This window comes from Protopterus annectens, chromosome 7.part0 (assembly GCF_019279795.1).
Source record: "Protopterus annectens isolate FY-2018-M chromosome 7.part0, PAN1.0, whole genome shotgun sequence".
Taxonomy (NCBI): Eukaryota; Metazoa; Chordata; order Ceratodontiformes; family Protopteridae; genus Protopterus; species Protopterus annectens.
In genome coordinates, this window is record NC_056739.1 from 1,683,716,453 (window position 1) to 1,683,735,068 (window position 18,616).

The window sequence follows — 18,616 nt, forward strand, 5'->3', positions numbered from 1 at the left end:
AGGGATCCTGCAAACAGAGTTTAAAAATCAGTGAAAAGGTGGCTGTTAAAAGAAAGGAAAAGCCTTTAAAAATCAGTTCTAGCATGGCTGTTTCCCCTCCCATCCTGGCAAACTTTCCATGTCTCTGAGACCTTCCCTTCCCTTGTGACATCAGATCATTTCAGACAGCTGGGTTCTGAAGGTAATCTAGTGATGGTTCACTTGGCAGTGTCCAACAGTCAAACACATCTCCAACATTTAAAACTAAAACAAAAACAATGCTGCTGTGTGAATCTTTCCCTCCATTCTGGGGATTCCCTCTTATCTAAAGAACCAGATATCTCCTGCAACACATGATGCCCCAGAGAGTCGTGTTTTTTCGAGTTCCTGTACTGGATCTTTCTTTTCTGAACCTTTTTGTTAAGGTTCCAAAGTTAATATGAAGTGATGCGGTAGACTCTCTTGGCAATATTTTGCATACTTGCTTTGGTCTGCAGCCACGATAAGTCATGAATGAGTCTTTCCACTAGGAAAAGGAAATCTCCTGATAGACTCCATAGCTTTGCAGTGAGGCAGTCCTGTAGCAGAAAACTTTCATAAACTTTACACCCCAGCGGATGTTGTATAGAGTCAGCAATTACAAAATTCCATAAAATACTGAAGTATTTGCTGTTTAGTACTTAACTGTTTGTGCTTTCTTTACTGAATTTTGTTTTTGTGTTTTTTGTACAGATTAATGTCCCACTTTTATTAGTGAATGCAGCTGATGATCCTCTAGTGCACAGCAGTTTACTGAAGATTCCACAGAGTCTTGCAGGTTTGTTTTATCAATTTTTTATGAGATATATGTAGATACTAGCTGAAATTCATTTACTCTTTTGACACCATTCCCAGGGGGAATGTAGTGCCCTTATAATGTGAACTTGCTAGAGAAATCACTAGATAAATAGCTGAAGGTAGTATAAATGTGTTCCTCTCCCTTTTAACTTTGTAAAATGAGATGTATTGTAAGAAGTGAAAATTTGTAACATACAAAATTTTGGGTAATTAGCTGATTACACCAGAGGTCAATTCCTCGTTGGTCAGATCCGACCACAAGCTAATCAGTCTAGACATCCACATCCCACCCCCAATTAGGGAAACCATCGTAAAAAAACTTCTCCAAAGCCAACGTCACACTTCTTAAGACAGAAGTGGCAAACTTCATGACACCCATGCAGACAGACAATAGAGGTATGACTGCCGAATCCTACACAAATGCACTTTATAAGCACTTACACGAGTGCATGGATCATGCTATCCCTAATAGAACCAAGATGTTATCCTCCAAAAAAAGGAAGCCAATCTGGTGGTCCTCTGCCATAAACAAACTCTACAACAGAAGAAAGAAACTGTTGCAAAAAAGAGTAAAATCCCATGACTGGAGGAACTCCCTGGTCAACCTCGGTAAGAAGCTGAGATCCCTCATAAAATCCTCCAAAGCTAGTTACAAAAACAAAATTGCCACTGACTCTAAAGACAGCCGCAAAGCATTCTATAGCTATGTCAAGATTCCAAATGGGAACGCTCAGATCTGCTCTGAGTTACAGCACAATGGCACTAAATATACAGAACCAACTGATATTGCCAACATCCTAGCAGATAGGTTCAGTGCTAACTTTACCCCCCTCTCACCCCCATCTCTATACTGGAAGAATGCAAAGTTCCTATAATCACGGCTGCACAGGTAAAAAAAACACTCTCCAAAGCCAAGAACACAGCATCCATGAGACCTGACAATATCCCAGGCTGCGTTCTACACGAGATACAGAATGGACTGGCACCCTACCCAAGTACCATGTTCAATCATAGCCTCACCTCAGGCTTTGTACACAATGAATAGCTCACCGTGACTGTTACCCCACTCCACGAAGGGGGAGCCATGACGGACCCCGGGAACTATCGCCCCATTAGCCTGATGAGCCTGGTCTGCAAGGCCATGGAACGTATCATCGTGGAACTCATAAACAAAGACATTGGTAATCTCCAAACTCTGGACCCTACCCAGTTTGGATTTGTAAAAGGCAGATCATGTCTCCTAAACCTGATTGACTTCTTTGAAGCATTCACCAAAGCCATAGATGAGGGTAAAATAGTTCACACAGCTTATCAAGATCTCGCCAAGGCTTTCGACACCATCCCCCACTCTGGAATTATAGATAAGCTCACTAAACTAGGTATAAATCCCTTCACAAGATGGGTTGCCAACTGGCTCATGGACAGAACCCACACTGTGAAAGTAGCGGATTCCAAATCCGACATCAGACCAGTGACAAGTGGAGTACCACAGGGTTCAGTCCTGGGTCCTCTCCTGTTTGGTATCTACTGCTCTAAAGTGCAGGCCAACACAGAAGGTCTTTGGCTAACAAAGTTTGCAGATGACTGCAAACTAGGAGCCATAATCAAAACTCGTAACGATGTGGACAAACTACAAAAGGGCCTCACTGAGACAGATACCTGGTGTCAAAGCCATGGCCTGAAGCTCAATGCCAAAAAGTGTATTGTCATCCCCTTTAGTAAAAACTCTGTACCCATGAACTACCACATAGCTGGTAGTCTACTTCATGCCGAAAATGTGATAAGAGACCTTGGGACCCAGGTGTACAGTAGTATCTCCTTTGATAATCACATCGCCACAGTGGTCAGGAAATCCTTCTACATGACTCATCTCATCACAAAAGGATTCTCATCCAGAAAAAAAGAGGTAATTGTTCCCCTCTACTCATCACTCATTAGACCCATTATAGAGTACAACGCTCCTTTTGGTATGTACCTCACAAGACATCTACAACAATTGGAAAGACCACAGAAATACCTCACAAAGAGGATTACTGGCCTCAAACAGATGCCCTATGCAGACTGTCTCAAAAAACTACAGCTTTACTCCATCGCATATCGCCTACTCAGGGGCGATCTCTGCCTAACATACAAATCTATGTCAAACCCAGAGCTGTTGGACATGCTCCACTTAAAGAAATCCCAGTCTCTCCAAGCTACACGCTCTAGGGACCTAAACCTTGTCACCACAATAAACAGAACATGCTGGAGGGATAGATTCCTGTCCCAGAGACTTCCCATACTCTGGAACAGACTACCTATCTATGTCAAACAGAGCTCCTCATTAGCACTTTTCAAGAAAAATCTTGATGATTGGATGGGAAATGGGAAATTCACCCCGGGGATTACTCCTGTGGCTCTGCTCGACAGGGGCACAGGAAAATAATTTTCTTGGGTGGCGAAAGCCAGGGTACATTTTTTGGCTACGCTTGTATGGGCCCTAGGGCCGATAGCCTAGTACCTACCTATGAACCTATTAGTGATTGGTTTCATGATCAAAAATGCAGTATCAACATTCCTGGGCATTTGTAACCACTCTTGAAATCTTGATTGCAGTTTGGAAGCTCGCACCCTGACCTGTGCACTCGAACACACACACACACACACACACACTTTTCTGTAATAATAGCTGAATTCAGCCATTTTTAAAGTCTAACCCATTTAAATTTATTTAATCACCTGACAAGTCCCAAGCAGTCTGTGATGTGTGCATTTGTACAAGGACATCTTAGAATCTAGCTGCTGTTCTCAAATTCTCAGCGAGCACACCTGACTGACTAACCCTGCTTAGCTGGATCTCCCACCCCTTTGCAGCTTCCTTGTGGCTAGAAATACAAGACTTCAAGTCTCACCTGCAGGGAAGCTATTAGTTTCAGTAATCTTCCTGGTGTACTAAGCAAGTTTATGTGTAGTGCAATATTTTAGTGCTTTTTTGACTAGTGACATGCTCACTAACTCAGACAAATATTGTTGGACTCCCTTCCCCTTTCCCCTGAACTTTCTCTCTCCATTCTTCTTCTCACTCTTTGGCAACTGTTAATACCAAGAGCTGTAAAACTGTACAAACTAATAAGCAGCAAGTTTTAGGTTGCTATTACCTGCATAAGTTTCTTACCTCAAGGAACTGCCTACTCATAACTGTTCCACTGTCTTGCGGCACACATTGCTAACTGATTGTTTCTACTGTGGTCTGGCAAACTGCCTCAAAGTTTCTGCCCGTTCCGTTCACCCTCACTTCACTCGGGCTCACTCCGCTCCCCTAGCTCCATTCTCACCCACCTCCACAGAGTTACCTTTGTAACTAACCATCTTAACCCCACCCACCCTAATCCCCAACTTCTTATACTCCCCAACCAATCACAACCTGCCCCTCTTAAAGTAACCCTTCCCACTTCTTGACCCACTACACCTAATTCCTCCCACCTTTGCTCACTGCCCTCATCCCCCCTCTTCTAGCTGACTATTACCATACACCTTCCTTCTATCAAACATCTACCCCCTTTCATGTTCTTATCCTCCAATATGTTCCTCCCTCTCTTCTTACCCTTCCTTCTTTTCCTAAGCAACCTCACTTCCTATCACATTCAGCTAAACCTACTCCCCTCTTCTCCCACCTCCTCTCATAACACGGTTGACACCAGCAGTCACTACACCTCTCCCTTTTCTTCCTCACTCTTCTTATGTACTGAATTAAATCTCCCCAAAATCAAGCTGTCTCCAAAAGTCCACTCATTGCACAAAATTAAACAGGAATTTCACTCACCCTACCCCTATGCATCGCTTGTCTTCCTCCCACTAAACATCTTTCACTCTCAGATGACTCACTCTCAGATGACATTCACTCAAACCCTGGCCCATACTCTAATTCATCAAGTCCTACTTATACCTCACAAACACTTCTGCAGGTACATAAATCTAGTCTCAACCATCTCTCTTTCTATTCATTCAACATTCATAGCATTCTTAAGATAACTGAATTCCACACCTAGATAGCCCAGTACTCCCCCAACATAGTCTCTCTGAAACGTGGCTGAAACCACATAATGTAGACAAAGAATCCCCCGGTTACAACATTCTATGCCTGGACAGAACGCACAAAAAAGGTGGAGGGGTTGCTGTTATTTACTCTCAACTCCTATGCGTATCTCCCTCAATTAACCCTCACCCCTCATTTCACCCAGATGAACTTATTGCCAACTGCAAACTCAACAATCATAAAACTCTAACCATATTCGCCATTTGTATACCCCTTAGACAGAACATACCATATTAGAACAAGTCCTTCAGTGGATGTCTGACAATATATATAATGAAACAATAATACTAGGTGATGTTAACATCACTTGACTCACCCTCATCTCTAACTCTCCCACCACCAGCATAAACTTATATGGATACACACAACTTATCTCTTCATAAACCCACAAATACCTGCTCTATCTTTTATTCACTACTTGTCTCTAAGCCTGACCTCTACCACTACCCTGAATCCCTACCAGACTCCATCAGTGACCACTCCCCTGTACATGTCCAAAGATCCTCACCCCACGTCTGTAAACCTCATAAATTTAGAGTGCCGAATGCTAACCAACTTCAACCCAGATACATTCAGTAATTCTCTCTCTGCTATTGACCTGTCTTTCCTACTTTTAGATGAAGCTGTCCTTCAATTCAACGCTATCTTCCTAAACATTCTGAACTCCCTTGCCCATCCCAGAACTGTCAGAATCAAATCACGGTGTTTCCCCTTGGCTCTTCAACTTTACTCAGTCTCTTATGTGCCTGGAAACTCTGGACTAAGGCCAAATATTGCACACACTACCAACAATATAGGGAACAGAAATTTAACCAAAAAACACAAACTCTGACAAAAAAAAATCTAACTCTCACCCCAAGATACTGAACCCAGGAACCCTAAAACATTTTGGAATACTGTCAACAAAATTCTCCAGCCAGGAAGTCCTCCATCTCCCAACTCGTGCTCCAATAACACACCCCTTGAAACTGCTTCAATTTTCAATTCATACTTCATAGATACCATCAGCAAACTGTCCACCCAACCAGCCCCACATCTCCTACCACCCACCACCTGCAAAACAGTCCTTTCTCACTAAAATCCATTGCAACCAGCTACATCAGAAAAACTTAGTAAAGTTAAACCAGGTACTCCTTCAGCTAATAACTTGTCACCTCTCTTCCTAAAAGCTGCTGCTGTCTCCATCCTCATAAACCACTCAGTTAGTGAATCCACTGTTCCTGCCCTCTGGAAAAAGTTCCACACTATACCAATCCACAAAGGTGGAAATTCTGTTGAGCTCTAATTATCAACCTATTGTCATACTCTCTCCCCTCTCCAAAATTCTTGAGCACTGTGTTTATAAACAAATCTTGACTAATCTTACTCTTAAAAACTTAATTACCCCTACTTAACATGGCTTCTGCCCCGCTACAGCACACTACTGCACTTATTTCCTTTACTAACTCCATCTCCCTAGCTAGAGACAATGATAAAGTAATGTACTGCATCTTTTTAGATCTCTCCAAAGCCTTTGACACTGTCTCTCACCCCATCCTTTTCTCCAGACTCTCTCAACTCAATCTCTCCTCAGCAACTATCTCCTGGATGTTCTTCGTGTTTCACTGTTGCAGTCATTACATTTGGGTAATCTGCTGGCAGGTTGCCCTCAGTCGGCCTGAATATCAAAGTCTTGGGTCCTGCGTTGGTTGCTGTCTCCTCTTCCATGAAGTCAGGTCGTCAGGGATATAAAACATGCAGCCGATGCCATTTTATTCAGTCTTTCTTGCCGTGCAGTGCCCAAAGCAGAAGCAGTTCGCAAGTGCCGGTCAGCCGACTCCTGAAATTTTCGCATTCAAGTTTCAGAACCGAAGTCTACAATTAAAGCTAAGTACCCCGTTGGGGAAACTTTTTCTTGCTGCTTACCGATGTCAGTAAAAGTTAATAATTGCATTACTTGTGGGAAGCAAATACCTCATAAGGATTTTCATTTGTACTGTATTCCTTGCCTAGGCCCAGATCATAACGTGCATTGCTGTCAGTTTTGTGCTAGATTTAACCAACGCACTATTAAGTGTCTGTATATTTTTGCTTCAGAATATTTTGGATCCAGATTTAATTACCCTGAAATGTCGTCTGATAGCAATCCGACTTCCAGAGTTCACAAAAAATGCAAAGCAAAAGACAGAGACAGACCGTCGAGGTCCAAAACCAACTACAAAGCTTCTCCTAAGCCAGTCGCCTGTTCGCTGGTACTCAGACACTTTCGCAGCCCCTGATACCCACAACTTTTGAGTCACAGGCCTCTACCGAGACCCATGCAGAGTCCGGTATGCCACGAGATTCTCAGAGTATTGTACCCGCGGATGTCCCTCCCTCAGATGGGTCCGGAGCCACTGAGCAGGCACCGGCTTCTGAGGGTGTTTTCAGGCCTCAACATTTCTATATAAAACCGACGCCAGCTTCAAAAACAAAGACAAAAACAACTTTTAAGTCTAAAAAACCAGCACATGAGCCATGTGCTCAGGCCCCTATGCCTAAAAAACAAATGATCAAAATGGCTGAGGACTTAATTACCTTGATCAGGGGTTCCCAACCCCCACCTGCTAAGAGGCCTAGGCAAGACACTGATTATGAATCTTCAGATCAGGTTTCTATTTCTTCTGATTCCTCTTCTGATCAGGAATTTTCTATACAACCCTGTGAGTATTCAGATGCAGAAGAATCCATTCCATCTGCATCTCCTCCTGAGGATTATTCTTTTGGAGAAATTTTGCATACTTTAAGGGAACATTTTCATTGAGTCAGGATTTCTCTGAATCAAAAAAGAGGCTTAGGGATTTTCTTCTTCTTCCTCAGCATAGGCCTTTGGCTATACCTCCTGTATTAGACATTGTTGATGATGTGTTTTCGGAATCAAGCATGGCTCTTGATTCCCTACCTCCAGGTCCTAATAAGCCAGACAGATATTACAGGGTTCCTGACTCCCACACATTTTTATTCAAAAATCCTGCTGCTGATCCTGAAACTATCTCACAGGGTCCCAAAGGTATAAAGGCCTCTACAGCTAAAAATCCTACCCCCTCTGATAGAGATTCCTGGGCGCTGGATAGATGGGAAAGAAAGTTTATATGTCTGCAACCTTGGCAATTAGGGCCTTAAACTGCCAGTTTCATATGCTTAAATATCAGCAGCATGTTATGGGCTTATTGAAACAGAAAATGATGTTGATTTCTGATTGTGTGGAAAATAAAGAATTACAGGAATTATTGCAAGCAGCAGAACAGGTTGGAAAACATACTTTGCAGTGTGGTTTTGATTCCTTGGAGGCCTATTGCAGGGCCGCAGTAATTGGATCTGTGATTAGAAGGCATGCCTAGCTCAAGGAGCAAAATCTGCCTGATCATGTTGAGGCTAAATTGTTGGATGCACCTTTACAGCATGATACTTTGTTTGGTAATAAAGCAGAAGAGGTTTTACAGAAAATGGAAGACAAAGCTAAATCTATGCAAACTGTAAAAGATTTCTTACAAGTGCAGCCGCCCTGATTCAGTAGGCACTGGCCTACTAAAAATTGGTCCTTTCCTGTGTCCAACAGAGCATCACAAGGCAAATCCAGGCACTCAAAAGGCACTAGATACCAATCACAGGGTTCTTAATAGGTCAAAGCAACGGAGTGCCTCTACCTCCAAATTTGGAGGAATTTAAGCACAACCCTACAGTAAGCAGTCTCAATGACTTCCCTCTACCATCACCAAGCACTTATCTTTTGGCAGCCCCATTGGGGGGAATATTAGCACTTCATGCTCCAAATTGGCAGTTAATTACCCAGGACAAGTGGGTATTAAACATAGTATCCCAGGAGTATAGATTTCATTTCCATTCTTTGCCAATTCCAAACGGTTGGCCAGATCTGCCACAAAATCAATGGGCAGAAGCTCAGAAACAAGTGACGTCCCTCATGGATATGGGGGCTATTCAGCCAGTACCAGAACAGGAAAAAGGACAAGGGTTTTATTCAAGACTGTTCCTGGTACCCAGAAAAGACGATGCCTGGCATCCATTATTGGACTTATCGATTTTAAACACGTTCTTGGACATCCCAAAATTCAAAATGTTGACTTTACAACAGCTACTGCCCATGCTGGGCAAGAACGCTTGGTTAGTGACTCTAGACTTAAAAGAGGCATACCTGCATATCTCAATAAGGGAATCGTGCAGAAGGTGCCTCTGCTTCAAGGCAGGTTTTATGCATTACCAATTTTCTGCACTGCCCTTTGGCTTATCTACTGCACCCAGGGTCTTTACAAAGTGCCTGGCACCAGTAATTGCATTTTGCAGACAAGGAAGCATGCAACTCTGTCCTTACTTGGATGAGACTCTCATTCAAACAGAAAACAAGGACATTCTTCTTCAACATCTGGCATTTGTAAAAAGGCTTCTAACATGCCTAGGGTACACAGTAAACAAAAAGAAATCACAACTGGTACCCTCTCAAACAATTACACTCCTGGGTGCAATCTTTAATACAACTGCCCAGATGGCTTACCTTACGCCAGACAAACAAAGGCAACTGACTATATACTTCAAACAGATGGCAACAAAAACCCAGTTATCTGCAAGACAAATTTCTGCAGGCTTTGGAGTTCATGACATTCTGCATTCTAATAACTCCATATGCAAGACTGCATATGAGGAAACATCAATGGTACGTAAAAAGTTTATGGAGTCAGCATTGTCACAGACTGGAAACAATGATTCCTCTCATTCCCTGCCTACAACAGGAGTTTCTTAGGTGGGCAGAGACATGTCACCAAAACAAGGGACTGTCATTTACTCTACCCCCTGCCACCCAAACCCTAACTATAGATGCCTCAGACTATGCTTGGGAGGCCCACCTGGTGGGGAGATGCATTCAGGGCATATGGAGCCCAAAACAAGTGCATCCGCATATCAACCAGAAAGAGATGCTAGCTGTTCAGAATGCCCTGACAGCCTTCAAGGACTTACTTCATCCAGGACAACTACTGATAAAGACGGACAACACAGTTATGTGGTACATAAACAAGCAGGGGGTACACATTCCTACCCCCTTTACAGACTAGCCATGACACTGTGGGACACCGCCTTGACTTACCAAGTACATATTCAAGCTCAATTCCTGCCAGGAAAACAAAATACTCTGGCAGACCTAAGCAGAAATTGTATGAACCTTCACGAGTGGAAACTGGATCCACAAGTCTTCAGCATGATAACACAGAAATGGGGGAGCCCAGACATAGATCTATTTGCCTCTCTCCAAAGTTATCAACTGAACAAATTCTGCACAAGGACTTCACAGAGAAGCATGGAAAGTGGATGCCCAATCCTTCAGTTGGAAAAACCTATCAGTCTATGCCTTTCCTCCTCTGCCTCTTCTCCCCAAGGTCTTGCTAAAGGTCAGACAGGAAAAACCAAAAATGATCCTAATTGCCCCAGACTGGCCTCGCCAGCACTGGTACCCAATTCTAAGGAATACGTCTCAACTCCCTCCTTGGTACTTGCCTCAAATACCTAATCTACTGTCTCAGCAGAGCAATCAAATTCTGCACACTCCGCTCCAAACTTTGAACCTGGCAGCATGGCTGATCATGTAATTATTCAAACAACACCTCTCAGTAAATCTGTGATGGATGTCATTTTAGAAGCCAGAAGGCCTAGTACTAGAAAATCTTATGCTGATAAATGGAAGAGATTCTGTGCTTGGAACCAAGCACAAGGAACGGACATAGCAAAACCAAATATTCTCAGATTTTACAATACTTGACTGAGATACTTGACAAGGGCCTATCTTTTTCTTCAATAAAAATTCATGCCTCTGCCATCTCTGCTCATTACAACACGGAGCCTCCCATCTTTTCCTCATCCTCTGCTAAAACAGTATCTTAGAGGGGCCAAAAATTTAAGGCCTCACAGAAGAACACCAACTCCTGCATGGGACCTCAATTTTGTGCTGGAAAAACTCACCCTGCCTCCTTTTGAACCAGCAGCTACTGCAGATATAAAGTTTTTATCTTGGAAAACAGCTTTTCTTTCGGAAATCACTTCAGCAAGAAGGGTTTCAGAACTACAGGCCCTCATGGCTGTGGAGCCTTTTATTACATTTTACTCTGACAGGGTGTCCCTCAGGACCAATCCTTCATTTATGCCTAAGGTGGCATCCAGTGTGGCTCTTAACCATACTATTCACCTGCCAACGTTTTACCCAAATCTGTAGAACAAGGGGGAGTGGATTCTGCATTCATTGGACGTACACAGACAACTAAGATTATACTTAAACAGGACCAAATCTCTAAGAAAGGCTGAGCAACTACTGGTGGCATTTGCTGCAGGATCAGAGGAGAAAGCTATATCAAAGCAGACTATTTCTAAGTGGATAAGCCACTTCATTCATTTCTGCTACTTGCATCATGGTAAACCAGTGCCCAAGGGAATCAGGTCACATTCCACCAGGGCTGCCTCTACCTCAGCAGCCTTTCTCAGAGGAGTTCCAACCAAAGACATTCTAGAAGCTGCTACTTGGAGCTCTGTTCATACTTTTACAAAGCATTACCATTTGCCTGTCTTCTCTAAGTCCAGGGCAGGCTTTGCCACTGCAGTTCTTCAGGGCCTTATAGCTGCCCCTAATGCTATATAGTTCCATCCTCCCATCCATAGCTCTGGGATTCTACCCAAATGTAATGATTGCAACAGTGAAACACGAAGAACATAGTACAGTTGTGTACACTTACCATAAATGTAGATGTTCGAGTGTATTCACTTTTGCAGTCCAGGTTACCCACCTGCCATCCCCCTTTTTTCTTCTAGAACTTCTCTTTCCTTCACTATATTCTAAAACCTTTGTGGTGTATTTGCTTTTAGATGAAGGTAAAGTTTATGTTGCTGAAAGTGCATTTATATATATATATATATATATATATATATATATATATATATATATATATATTGTTGTTTATTTATATATACATATTTTTGCTCCCCATTTGGGGGGCACCTGACATCTGAGGCAAGAAAAACTGAATAAAATGGTGTCAGCTGCATGTTTTATACCCCTGACGACCTGACATCATGGAAGAGGAGACAGCAACCGACGCAGGACCCAAGACTTTGATATTCAGGCCGACTGAGGGCAACCTGCCAGCAGATTACCCAAATGTAATGACTGCAACAGTGAATACACTCGAACATCTACATTTATGGTAAGTGTACACAACTGTACTTTCAATAGCTACCTCACAGACAGACTGCTGCTGTTCTTCTTTTGGCTTTTCCCGGTTAAGGGTCGCCACAGCGGAACTCCAGTCTGCTAATGATTGGCAGTAGATTTTTACCGTGCTGAGGTTCCAGCTCGACTGCAATCTGTAAAATGTCTCTCTGCTCTTTCTCCTTTTCTCCTCATAATAATGGGCATCTGTCAAGGCTTTATTTTAGGCCCCCTCCTTTTTAACATTTTTACCAACCAACTTCACACGTCCTGTCCTCAATCTTCTCTCATATAGTACACAGGTTATTCCACCATCATTTCTACCACTGACCGTCCCACTAACCTACTAATCCTGACACAAACCTCTTTCAACCTCACTAAAACATGGCTTACTAACAACCAACTCCTACTAAACCCTAAAAAACAAAACTTCTTCTCTTCTTCCAAAATCCCTTTAACATCTTAAGTCCTCATCCACCAGCTCTTCCCTCAACAACACTGCGATCTCAGCTGAATCACACACTAAACTGCTTGAAGTAATAGCAGACGATCAACTAAAATGTGACCTTCATATACTTAACTGCATCAAGAAAACCCACCAAAAGCTTGGTTTACTCTATAGAAAAGGTTTCTCACGCCCAACTTTCCTCGCACCCACACTCCAGGATCTCACTAGACCAAGCTTACCTTTTCCCCAACCTCTTTTACAGCTTTCAAATTTTAACCAATGTACAGTCTTCACTATTTTCCAAACTTGAAACCACATACAACAAAGTTGCTAGATTTGCAGACAGTATGCCCTCAAGATCACACCACTGTCTCACTCTCCAGACACTCAGCTGGCTAGAATTTCCTAACCAACTCTTGTTTACCCAACTTGTCGTTATCTTTACTATTTTGAATAAGCCCTCCTTTTGCCTAGCATTTTCTCACTTGTCCCCCACTGTAAGCCCCCCGATCCCTCAAAAGCTCTGACCAATGCCTCTTACAAATTCACAAACCTAAAAAATCTGTTAGACAGAATCTCTACAGCTACTTCCCTGCATGGATCAAGCTCCCGATGAACCTTCAAAAGATCTACTACATCCACGAATTCAAGAAAACTCTCAAAAGGTACCTTAATAGCACATGGATTTGCCTCTGTAATCATCCCACATGAACCCACCATTTTCTATATCATTATCCCCTCTATTCCTCCCGTCCCTACTACCATAACTCACTTAACTTAACTCACTTAACTTAACTCACTTAACTGTTCTACATTGTACAATTATCCTCTGAAGATAACCCAATGTGTTATGTAAATTCATTGAAATATTTTATTGTAGATTTCTTTGCTATGTTTTTTCTTCAGTGTTATAATGCCTCTTACTATACTGTACTGTGGAGCTATATCTACATTTGCTTAACTGTTTTATTGTAAATTGTTCACTGTATTCATCTTCAGTTAATTTTGTAAATTTTCTTGCTTACTTGTACTGTGGAGCTTTTCTCCCTGGGCCTGCAATGAAAAAGGGCTTTTGTTCAGATTGACTATCCCGGTTAACAAATGTCAAATAAATAAATTTTCTCATCTTCTTGAAATATTTGCACATTTAAAAATTGCACAAGATATCACACAGTTTTATTTCCATCTGTCCATCCATCCACAACCGCTTTTTGCCATTTTTTGCACATTGATGTCTGTTGTTTTTTTTTTTTTTTTTTTCATTTTTTATGAAAAATATAGACCAACTATGAGAATGTTTCTTGATGGGTCCAGATCTGGCATTTTTTTTAGAAAAGTTCACTTAACAGGGATGTCCATGTGCCAGAAAAAATATGTAATATGTCCGTTACATATGAGTTGCTGTTTCTGGAGGGTTTTTTTTTTTTTTTTGCTCAAACAGTTCAGGTTTTGAAGGTTACTGTATTTGGTAAAATCCTACACTTGCATGTTAAGCTGCATCACAACTGTCTTTTATGACTGCTGGATTAACTTCTGTGAGCTTTACTGGAATTATTGATTCCATTCCATATCACTGTTGCAGTATTCTTTACATAAGGGATCTCCTACCAAGAATGGCCCAACATCTGGGCAGTTTACCAAAACCTTTAGATCTTATAGGCAGTGTACATCATACATATGCTTCCTGTGTAAGGTGCAAGATAAAGTTGACATATGGACACAAACAGCTCAGAATTCTTTGCCACTTCTGTCTGAACTCCTTCCACTGTTTTGTTTACCAAGCCACTTTCAGATAATTGCCCCTTTTAGGTTTCTTCTCTCCTTTTTTCTGTTTGTGCTTATGCCATCCAAGAAGGCAAATGTCAGTGTGGGAGGCAGATTCCCCATAAAGATCATCAAGACCAGTGTCTTTTTTTTCTTGGGTGCTTCTCACGATCATATGCAGTGCTCCATCTGTCAAACATTTGTGCCTAAGACCCTGCGTAGATGTTAATCCTCCTTATCCGTTATCTTGAGAACCAACGACTTAAGCTGTTGGCTCAGTGTGCTATGGTGAAATCCTTCTGTCCCAAGCGCCAGCCATCTACCAAGAAGGTAGCCAAAAAGATCAGGCCTGATTCATTTGCTGTCCAGCCAGATGTCTCTCTAGAAGCTAGTGAAATCCCTGAAGATTGTCCAATGCTTGCCTCAGATTCCTGTGCCACAATCCCCGTTGGAATCCGGCATGGATCCAAACTCTCTCACATCTTTAGAGGCTTTTCCAACATCTGCACCAGTCATTGAAGTGGAAACTTGATTGATTACTTCTGAGGGACAGAGGGGGATTCCTCAAATTCTAGTGAGGAATGAGATGCCCAATACCATTATTGAATCTCATCAAGGGTCTAAAGTTCTGAGGGTACTTAGGGCAAACATCCTGCTCAAAAAAAAAAGCAGAAAACTAAGCATCTTTTCCCTGTTGCTAAAAATGTAGGATTTTACTCAGCGGTCTGTTCAGTGATTTAATGATCCTGAATCCTCCTCAAGGAATATCAGTCCCTGCCCCCTTCCCTGGACTTCCACCCTATCAAGAGGCCTAGGGATTCCTCAGATGAGGACTTGGATTCTGGGGAGGAATCCCTTGCTTACTCTTCTGAAATTCCTTTCCCCTTGGAATAGTTATCTTTTGGGAATACTATTTCCTGCATGTTGGAATATTTTAAGTGGGATTTCTCCCAAGTCTCTGACATCCAAAAGAGGCATTATGAGCTCCTACAATTGCAATTCCCAAAGCCATCTGATGTTCTTGTTTTAGCAGTCCTTCTGAACACCTTTACGTATGCCTCTAGTTAGTGACTCTCAGCCTCCAGGTACCAAGAAACCTGTCTGGTTTTACATGGTGCCTGAGGATTGCAGATATTTGTATGAGGGTCCCTCTTATCCTTCAGTGGTTTCAGTTTCTTCTGATAAACTTTATAAGCTGTTGCCATCTACTAAGCTCCTTCCTTCAAGAAAGGACGTTTAAGCTATGGAAAGGTTGGGTAAGAAAGTATATACTGCTCCCATCCTGTCTTTTAGGGCTATTAATTACCAGACCCACATGACTAGATATGTTTTGGCTCTGCTTTCTCGAGTAGCTAAGGTGGTGTCTGACCTTGCTGATTCTTAGGTTGCCCATCACTCCATAGATTGTAGCTATAATGCAGCTGATGCCTCCTCCAGGGCTGCTTCCTTTGCTTTTGTAATGAGGTGCTTATTCTTGGCCACATCTTCTGGCTTTACCTGATGATATTAAAGACAGACTTTTGGATGATTCTCTGCATAGCAAAAATATTTTTGGGACAGCTGTTGCTAACCTATACAAGTCCCTTCTGGATAAGGGTAAGGCCCTGCAGGAACTCAAAACACATTTTTGTCTACCCTATCCCCAAAAACATATTTTTGTCTCCTTTGTCCCCAAATTCTAGATGAATTACCCTTCCAAGTCTGCCTGCCAGGCAGACTCACTGTCCTCCTAAAGATAAGAAGAGATCTAGGCACATTCCTCCTCCTCCTAAATCCGATTCCTTCCTCTCAGAAGCCTTCTTTTCAGGACAAACCTGGCTCCATTTGGTGTTAGGCCTTCTCTTCCCCTTGGCCAGGTTCCTCTCTCTCTCCATCTTTCTATTCCAAATTGGTATCAAATCATCTCAGATTCTTGAGTGCTGTCTGTTTTGTCAGGGGTGTTTCATGGTTTGAAAATCCCCCCCCCCCATTTCAGGCATTCCTCAACCTGCTCTAGAACAACTTCCTTATTTTCCACAGGTTCTGCAATCCCTTTTGGATCAGGGCAGTATTTAGCTCACTCCAACTACCCAGGTGGGAAAGAGGTTTTACTCCAGAATGTTTTTGGTTCCTTGGAAGGAGGGTACATTGAGACCAGTTATGATGGCTCCAACACCTTTATCAAGATTCCTTCTTTCCAGATGTTGTCTCTTCAGACATTGTTTCATCATCCTCTTCAAATAAAGTAGAAAAACTTTATAAACTAAAAAAGTGCATTGAACCACAGAGACTCTGACAAAGTTCCAAACCTCAATGCTAAATAAATACTACAAAAAACTAAAAACATAATGAGCACTTTCTTTTTAACATTTAAAACTTCCTCAAATAAAAATACTTTTTTTGTACCTTTCTTCTCCCAGTCTCCTTTCCTTAGCACATGTACACACTCTTATGTAAAGAATACTGCAACAATGATATGGAAGGACATAGGATAGTTGTGCAAAATCTTACCATAACAATAGAAGTCCTCCTTTTCACTGACACAGTATTCAGTCTCTCCCTCTTCTTGCTCTTGCCCAGTGTTTTTTTCCCCTGCTGGCTGAGGGATCCTTGTTTCCTTTTCCTTCAGCTCTTGATGTTCTTCATCTCACATTGCTGCAGTCCTTACACTTGGGTAGTCCGCTGTCCTCGGTCGGCCCGAATATCAAAGTATAAGGCTGACGTCGGTCAAGGCGCATTTGACTGACATCAGGACGTCAGGGTACAAATGCGCATGACCGACGTCATATCCTCAGTCTTTTTTGCCACATGGTCCGATGCAGAAGCAGCATTGCAAGTGCCGGTTGGCGTTCTGAGATTTTTCGATTTCGAAGTTTCAGACCGAGTTCAAAGTTGGCTAAGTACCCCGTTGGGGAATATTTTAGTTTTTCTTGCCTCAGTGATTTACCGGATGTCAGAAAAAGTCAATAATTGCATTTCTTGTGGGAAACAGATACCGCATAGAGATTATCATACTTTGTGTATTCCTTGTTTAGGGCCTGAGCACGACGTTGTTGGGTGTCGCTCTTGTGCTAGATTCAATAAACGCACTATAAAGAGAAGGTTGGATTGTGCCAGGTTAGTCTTTGGGAAGCGGTGCAATTATAAAATGCCGCCGGATGCTCCGGCCCGCTTCTTCGAAGAAGCGCAAGGACAAAGCAGTTAAGCCTAGGTTAGAAGAACCGCCTGTACCGGACGCCGGTTCTTTAGAGGTATCGGTGGAGCCGGTGGCTCCACCGGAGGTTTCTTTGGGTTCCCAGGGAGAGACTTTATTATTGCAAGATGTGGCCTCTCAGGAGGCAGGTCAGGCTGAAGGGGCTTCTCAGGTTACTATACTCCCCTCCCTTCCTAGGGTGGCTAGGCCCTCTCCTTCTGTTTCCAAGGCTTCTCCCAGAGGCAGGCCAGGTTCAGCTTCAGTTGGTGTCACCCCTAGTTCTTCTGGAACTGTGCCCAAGAAGCATATGCTTAAAATGGCAGAAGATTTGATTTCTTTGATTAGTGCCCCCTCCTGATAAGAGACCTAGGGTGGAGCCTGAGCCAGGGAGTTTTGAGCAGGCTTCAGATGTTTCAGAGTCTTCGGCTGAAGACTTGCAGGAGTATTCTCCTTATTCTGACTCTGATGTGGATGATTCTACTCCTTCTGTTTCTCCTCCTGAGGATTTTTCTTTTTCAGAAACTCTTCATTCTATGAGGGAGCATTTTAACTGGGAAGGTCAGGACTTCTCTGATTCCAGGAAAAGGCTTAGAGAATTTTTGTTTTACCCCAGCATAGGCCTTTGGCTATACCTCCTCTGTTAGATGTGTTGAAAGATGTTGTTTCAGAGGCTTTTCTTAATCCTGATTCCTTGCCACCTGCTCCTGTTAAACCGGATAGATATTACAGGGTGCCTGAAGCTCATAAGTATCTAGTCCTAGGGCAGACCCAGAAACTGTTAGTCAGGGGCCTAAAGGTGTTAAGGCTTCTGTTGTCAAGAATCCGGTTCCTTCAGACAAAGAGGCCAAGGCTTTGGATAGATGGGGAAAGAAAGTTTATACTTCTTCCACTCTAGCTATGAGGGCTTTGAATTGCCAGTTTCACATGTTAAAATACCAAAACTATCTCCTTTCACAATTGAAGTCTAAGGTTGATGCTCTGGCGGAAGGTATTGATTGTAAAGAGTTGCAAGATTTAGTACATGTTTCTGAACAGGTGGGTAAGCATTCTTTGCAATGTGGTTTTGATGCTGTACAGGCCTCGTCTAGGGTGGCTGCCACTGGGTCAGTTCTTCGCAGG

At 42.6% G+C, this 18,616-nt stretch overlaps 1 protein-coding gene across 1 annotated transcript in view; it reads left to right on the forward strand.

Moving 5' to 3' along the window:
* Positions 1-18,616, forward strand: part of ABHD2 (abhydrolase domain containing 2, acylglycerol lipase) — a 1,158,770-nt gene that overhangs the window by 1,074,562 nt on the left and 65,592 nt on the right. The window contains 1 exon segment of the mRNA XM_044078196.1: positions 712-796. Coding sequence (XP_043934131.1) covers positions 712-796 — 85 coding nt within the window.